Source organism: Gekko japonicus, unplaced genomic scaffold (assembly GCF_001447785.1).
Source record: "Gekko japonicus isolate JY-2015 unplaced genomic scaffold, Gekko_japonicus_V1.1 scaffold2212, whole genome shotgun sequence".
Lineage (NCBI taxonomy): Eukaryota > Metazoa > Chordata > Lepidosauria > Squamata > Gekkonidae > Gekko > Gekko japonicus.
This window is the reverse complement of record NW_015160289.1, coordinates 215,606-222,633: the sequence shown is the minus strand read 5'-3', so window position 1 is coordinate 222,633 and position 7,028 is coordinate 215,606. Positions and strand designations below refer to the sequence as shown.

Genomic DNA, 7,028 nt, shown 5'->3' with positions numbered 1-7,028 from the left:
ATGGTGCGACCTCAATTGGAATACTGTGTGCAGTTCTGGTCACCACACCTTAAAAAGGATATTATAGCTTTGGAAAAAGTGCAGAAAAGGGCAACTCGAATGATAAAAGGGTTGGAACACTTTCCCTATGAGGAAAGGTTAAAGCGCTTAGGGCTCTTTAGCTTGGAGAAACGACGACTGAGGGGTGACATGATCGAGGTTTATAAGATTATGCATGGGATAGAGCAGGTAGAGAAAGAAGTACTTTTCTCCCTTTCTCACAATACAAGAACTCGTGGGCACTCCATAAAATTGCTGAGTGGTCGGGTTAGAACGGATAAAAGGAAGTACTTCTTCACCCAAAGAGTGATTAACACATGGAATTCCCTGCCACAGGAGGTGGCGGCGGCTACAAGCATGGACAGCTTCAAAAGGAAATTAGATAAGCATATGGAGCAGAGGTCCATCAGTGGCTATTAGCCAAAAGGTATAGATAGGGGCTCTGGGGCAAGTGATGCTCTGTCTTCTTGGTGCTTGGGGGGGTCAACAGTCCTGGCCCCACTGGTGGACCTCCTGATGGCACTGGTATTTCTGGCCACTGTGTGATACAGAGTGTTGGACTGGATGGGCTTTTGGCCTGATCCAACATTGGCGTCTCTTATGTTCTTAACAAACAGCTCCCACACTTTCAGACCTTGTGGGATCCAGGCGTGATGCAGGAATGCCCAGGTGCTCCTTGTCCTCCCTCTGCTGGCCTTCAGTTCATTTATATTTGTAATATTTCTACCTTGCTTTTCCTCCACTGAGTTCCAGAGAGGCAGCCCATCCAGGCACAGATCAGACTAAGAGCGGCTGGATCGCATACTGCAAGTTGGGATCAGAAGGGGCTTGTAGTCAGAAACAGGCATGCAGTGGGGCCAGGAGGAAGGAGGAAAATTATGCTGCGTTTGGTTTCTGAAAAGGATTCTACCAAACATCTGGGACATGTATTTATTACTAAGACAATAACATTCAAATGGAGGGAAAAAGACTTCAGCTTGGAAGACAGAGATTTGGTCCACAGGTGGGGAGGGGGGAATCCTGCCCCTATCCTGCCTTTCCACTGAACAAAGTTTATTTATTTATTCAAATACTAGAAATAATGCCCGTTGCGGAAATAAATACAACGGGATCTAGAAAGAGGCTCTGGGAGAGTGCTCTGGCTTTGGGCAAACAGTGTCAGTTTCCTGTGGCGACCTCAGCAGGGTTTAATGACAGAGTCCACTGTTTTCTCCAGAGGGACTGAACTCTGCTACCTGAAGAGCAGTTGTATGTTTGAGTTATCTGTAGCCCTCACCTGGAGAGTGGTAACCATTGTTACCCATTCTCCTCTCCCCTATGAGGTATGTTATGCAACTGAAAATTCCAACTGCCTTGCGGGGGGGGGGGAGTTTGAGGTGTGGAATGGACTGAAGTCCAATCAGCTTCCATATGCAAAAGACCAGGTTGTCGCAGCAGTTGTGGTGTGGGCGGGACCCGGGCTTTGCCTTCTGATTGGTGGCGATATATGCTGAGGAGCAGTGCCATCAGCCATACACTAAGGGAGTGCATTTTAGAATTAGAACTTTGGCACCCACTATTCAATTATATATAAGGAGAGATTTATACCCCACCTTCCCTTTTAGTTTAAGTTTTAAGCCTTCCCCCAATCTAAGGAGTCTTCCTTTAAATTAAATGTCTCGTACAGAGGAGGAAGAGCCATGTAAGTTGGAGAAAGCCTCCTTAGAGGACTTCTGGACCCCACACACAAACACACACACTGTGTCTTTTTGGAGAGATAGTTGTCTGTTTAAGAAGCACCTGCACTTAAAAGTCAGCATCAAGGATCACAAACAGTACCAACAGACAATCTTAACAGGAAAGAAGTTCACTTACAAGTCGTTATGCCGGCAAACATCTCAGCAAACCTTGGATCTCTCTCCTGGGAGAAGATGGCATCCGGCTTCTCAACAGGCTTCCCACTCTCATGAACATTCGATTGTATAGCTGGAACAGGTACCTACCACAAGAGGTACAGAGAAACAAGTCATACTTCCCCTTGGTGTGTAAACTTCCACCCACCTTTTTGAAATTTACCTTCCAAGTTCACTTCAACAACAAATGTACATTTCTTTACAGGCAACATTAATGCTCTGGCCTCTTCAGATGAACAGGGAGGGCCTGAAACCAGTGTCCTGTGGGCCAGTCTCTGGATCCCAGTGCTCTGGTACCTGGCCAGTGGAGCAGACCGGTTCTCTGGCCAAACCACACAAGCAGCTGTTGGGGGAGCACAAAGAGAAATGCGCCAAAGCACTAAAGGGGCTCACTTAGTCCTGCACATCAGTGACAGTGCAGGAAGCAAGAGACCGGATCCAAACTAAGGCCCTGTGGTAGCACCAGAATAGTTCAGCTTGGATCTGGCTGGCAGCAGCACAGGAGGAAGCAATGGACCCACCTTGCTTCGGGCCACAAAATATTCTGAACTGGCCCTAGAGACAAAGGAACTGCAGACAGTTCATACAGTCATCACAGGGTCCAGCATATCTGTGATCCTGGAAATAAGGTTATCCCCTTCATACAAGTATCAAACACATTCCACTGCTCTTCCAAGTATGGACAACTACACTGATTGGTCCTCTTGGCCAGAAAGAACTGGACAGAGTGTTCTTTTTTAATGCAAGGGATTATGGGGTAGCCCCTACTTTGCTTTTTAGCAGGAGTGTGAAGCTAAGACGTAGCAGCAAATTACTGTTGGTCACATAGTAACTCAGAGGCACACCCAAGAGTTGTTCAACACACTAAACCCTTGTTCCGTTTCCACCACCAACTCTGGCCTACAAAATCCAAAGAGGTCAGCTAGCCAGGTTTGCTGCACCTGAGATAAGTCATACGATGACAGCCCGTCTCTCTGGTGTACTTCAAGCTCTGCCTGCTGCTGCTGAAGTTGCCTGGAAACAGGAAAGGGAATTAGTTAAAGAAGCCTCAAGCTGCATTTTCCCCTTTGGAACTGTGGCACTTTGCAGAGAATGGGAAAGCTTGGCTGGCTTGCAATTTGGCAACCCAACTTGACATCCAGGTTCTTGGGCACCCATCAGGGATGGAGCACCATAATTCTAGGATGGAGTAGTAGACACCACGGAAACACAGGTGGAAGGCTGCAACATGCATTTATTGTAAATAGGAGCACATAGCAGGAGCTGCTGCTAATGCACTGCTAGGCACTGCCAAGCTGACCAGAGTTTTGTTCCTGCTGGTGAGCAAAGGAAATGGCTGGCAGTTCAAGCCACAATGCTGTCACCTGGCCCTGGTGAATCACATGACTTTAGAGACCCAATCCTATGCTACCAGCCCACTACAGACCCCCCCCCCCCGATCTGCTGACCTCCCTCAGTTGGATAAGGCTGCCAGGCCCTTGCTCGGTGCTGCCCAACTAAGTGTATAAAAACACTGCAGAATAACCCATTAAAAGAGCAAGCACTGTGCTTCTGCAGTAATCCATCCTGGTATATGTATTCTAACTGGGAACGGGTGACTCATGCAGAGATGCAATGGGCAACCTCCCCGGAAGTAGATGGTTCTGCTGCCTCTCTGACTGATCTAATTGTTCTTGATTCATGTGGCAGAACTGCTTCTCCCCACCCCCGACCTTCATCAGCAGACATCAATCAGAAATAATCAAGGCCAGAACAATGAATTCCAGAGATGCTGAGAGCAGTATGTATCCCCCCCCCCCCCCCACCTCAAATAAGTGCTATGGCTTTATTCCTAAATACACTCATAGAAATGCAGCTCCCACCACTTCAGATATCTGAGCACTGGAAGCTTCAGGGTCCCAATGGCTCTCCAGCTACTAATCATTCCCCATAGCAAAGGTATTGCAGCAATAAATGGATATATTTTTTCAGTTTATACAACATTTTGGATAAGCTACAACTCCCCTCCAGCATGTAACTTCAGACTTTTCCCTTCTGTAGACTTCTTCAAAAAACATACAAAAGAAAGTAATAAAGCAATCTGAATGTGTAAGAGCCCCCTGCAGGAGATTGCCTTAATCCAATTACGAGGACTTGGGGTGGGGGAATTACATGTATAGTAACTACCGAACACACTTCAAAGGAAACTGACACATCCAATGAGAGAGAAGAGAAATGAATCAGACAAAGGCAGTAAAATCATCAAAATGGCTCTACAAATTCCTTAGATGCAGACACATCATCTGAGTCTGGTGTCAGGTACTTTGGCAGAAGGAAAATGCCAGCAGACAGTTCAGTTTGGAACCTGTTAAGTCCACATGAATGGTCTAATCATCTTGGGTGTGCATTAGAGCTGTCACCCAATTTGAGAAATCTTGCTCGATTCACAGAATCATAGAATTTGAAGGGACCGCCAGGATTATCTATTCCAACCCCCTGCACAAGGCAGGAAATTCACAAATACTTCCCACACACACACCCCCAGTGACCCCTGTTCCACACCCAGAAAATGACAAAAAACCTCCAGTATCTCCAGCCAAACTGGCCTGGAGAAAAAAGTGACAATCAGCATTTCCCTGGGCATGTAAGAAAGGGCCACAAGAACTAAGCACTGATGCAACCCCACTTGCCCTCTCTTCTCATGATCTGCCTAAATTCACAATCCACATTGCTGTCAGATGGCCATCCCTCAGTTTAAAAACCTCCAAACAAGGAGAATCCACCACCTCCTGAGGAAGCCTGTTCCACTGAGGAACTGCTCTGTCAGGAAGTTCTTCCTAATGTTTAGCCAAAAACTCTTCTGATTTAATTTCAACCTGTTGGTTCTGGTCCAACCTTTTGGGGCAACAGAAAACAACTCCATATCATCATCTAGATGACAGCCCTTCAAGTCCTTGAAGATGGTTATCATATCACCTCTCAGTTGTCTCCTCTCCAGGCTAAACATTCCCAGCTCTTTCAACCTTTCCTCATAGGACTTGGTCTCCAGACCCCTCACCATTTTGATTGCCCTCCTATGGACACATTCCAGCTTGTCTGTATCCTTCTAAAATTGTGGTGCCCCAGACTGAACACAATACTCTAGGTGAGGTCTAACCAGAGTAGAGTAAAAAAACCCAAAAAACAAAACTTCGTGTGATCTGGAAACTGTACTTCTGTTGATACTGCACAAAATCGCAAGTTAATTCATTAGTTAAATCATGAGTTCATGAATCTTTCTTGATCTGCATAAATTGACATATGAATAAACAAACAATTCTAAAGGGGAAAAGAAAGAAAAAGGTGCACTCCGTTGCTAGGTAGCACAGTTGCTGCCATTTTTGTACTATAAGAGACACTCTCTCCTGTGCACAACAGGAGGAATGCCTCTTCCAAATTATCATATATCTTCCTATTACAAATTTCATCTCATAGAAGAGAGATTTCCTTCAGCATGCAAGAAGAATGCCTCCTCTAAAATGGTATCCTTCACCTCCAGCTTTTGTACATGTTGTTGTTGTTTGCCATTCAGTTGTGTTTGACTCTTGGCGATTCTATGAGCCAGCTCTCTCCATGTTTTCCAATTTTGCACTGTTTATTTGAGTTGTTCCATGCTCATGCTGGTTTCCTTTTGCCGCTTTTGCCGCTAACCAATCCAGGCATAATTGCTTTTTCTAGTGAGTTCTTCCGCATGACATGGCTGAAATAAGTCAGTCGCAGTTTTGTGATTTTTCCTTCCAATAGCATGTCTGGTTTTATGCGCTCCAAAACTTGTTTGTTTGTTACTTTTGCTGTCCAAGGAATGCGCAGAAGCCTTCTCCAGCACCAAAGATCAAATGAGTCAATTTTCCTCCTGTCTTTCTTCATCATGGTCCAACTTTCGCAGCCATAGGTAGCTATGGGGAACACAATAGCAAAGACTAATCTGCATTCGGTTCCTAGGCTGATGTCCTTGCTCTTCCATATTCAGTTCATGCATAAGCATGAATCAAATATGGAAGAGCAAGGACGTCAGCCTAGCAACTGAATGTGCTGTGAGACCTAACTGTGCTGTGCTTTTTTTTTTAAAAAAAATAACTATTTATTTATTTATTTAAATTAAGACAAACAAACATACACAGATTGGGGGGGTTCCATTTCATCATTAAATATATCTCATACAATATCTAAATATCTATTTTCCATGTTCCACCTTATTTTTATGTATATTCTTTTGCAATTGATCTAAAATAAGTTCCCGTTCCTTTCAAATTGGTTATATGTCAGTCCAATTTATAAGATCTTGATAAATTGTATAGTCTCTCTGGTCCAAAGGGTTTTGACCTTCTTCTCTTGAAAGTACGTGTAATCTCACATATCCAGAAAGTTCTAACCATTTTTGTAGGATTTCATCCTCTTCTTCATTTTCTGGTTTCTCCTCTTAAGTTTTAAAGTCTTAATTCTGTGTCTTTTCCCCTTGTATGTAAGGAAAATAGCTTCTGGAAGTAGCCCTCTATATTCAATTCTTTGGATGATTTGAGGTTCCATATATTCTTTATTTTTCTCTCTCTGAAGGAAAATTTCATTTTCTGCTATAAAGATTCCATCTCTTGTCATTCTTTCATATAATCTCACATTCAGTTCTCCAAACATTTTGTTTCTTTTTGTATACGTTGGGTTCGTTCGGTAGGCCATATCATTTTGCTTGCAGACTTCATCTGTATTTTTTGTATCCATATCTCTCACAAAGATGTATGCCATGTCAGTTTGCTCTTTCAGCTGGCTGATCTTCTGCTGTAGAAAAAAAGTTGGAGATCTGTAACTATTAGTGTTAGAACATTTTTCCTTCTTCTACTCCAACCATTTAAAAATATTATGTTAAAAACAGAGAATCTTTCCAGCTCTCTGTCAATAAAATCTCTACAATCACAGAGCTTTCTATGCTTACCCAATTACATTAAAAACAAGAGGGTTCCCAGGCAAAGCAGACAGTCTTATCATTTAGTTGTAATACAGACTTGTCAGTTGTTTACAAGAACCTCAGAACATAATATGCTTTACAATTTTCAACAAACTGCAAAAATATACACAATGAGTTAT

General features: G+C 43.6%; 1 protein-coding gene across 1 annotated transcript in view; it reads right to left on the bottom strand.

Annotated features, from left to right (window-relative positions):
- Nucleotides 1-7,028, bottom strand: part of ARNT2 (aryl hydrocarbon receptor nuclear translocator 2) — a 144,753-nt gene that overhangs the window by 37,008 nt on the left and 100,717 nt on the right. Inside the window, exons 12-13 of the mRNA XM_015415830.1 lie at nt 2,873-2,945; nt 1,894-2,017 (exon numbers count right to left, since the gene is read on the bottom strand). Coding sequence (XP_015271316.1) covers nt 1,894-2,017; nt 2,873-2,945 — 197 coding nt within the window. The remainder of the gene's footprint in view (nt 1-1,893; nt 2,018-2,872; nt 2,946-7,028) is intronic.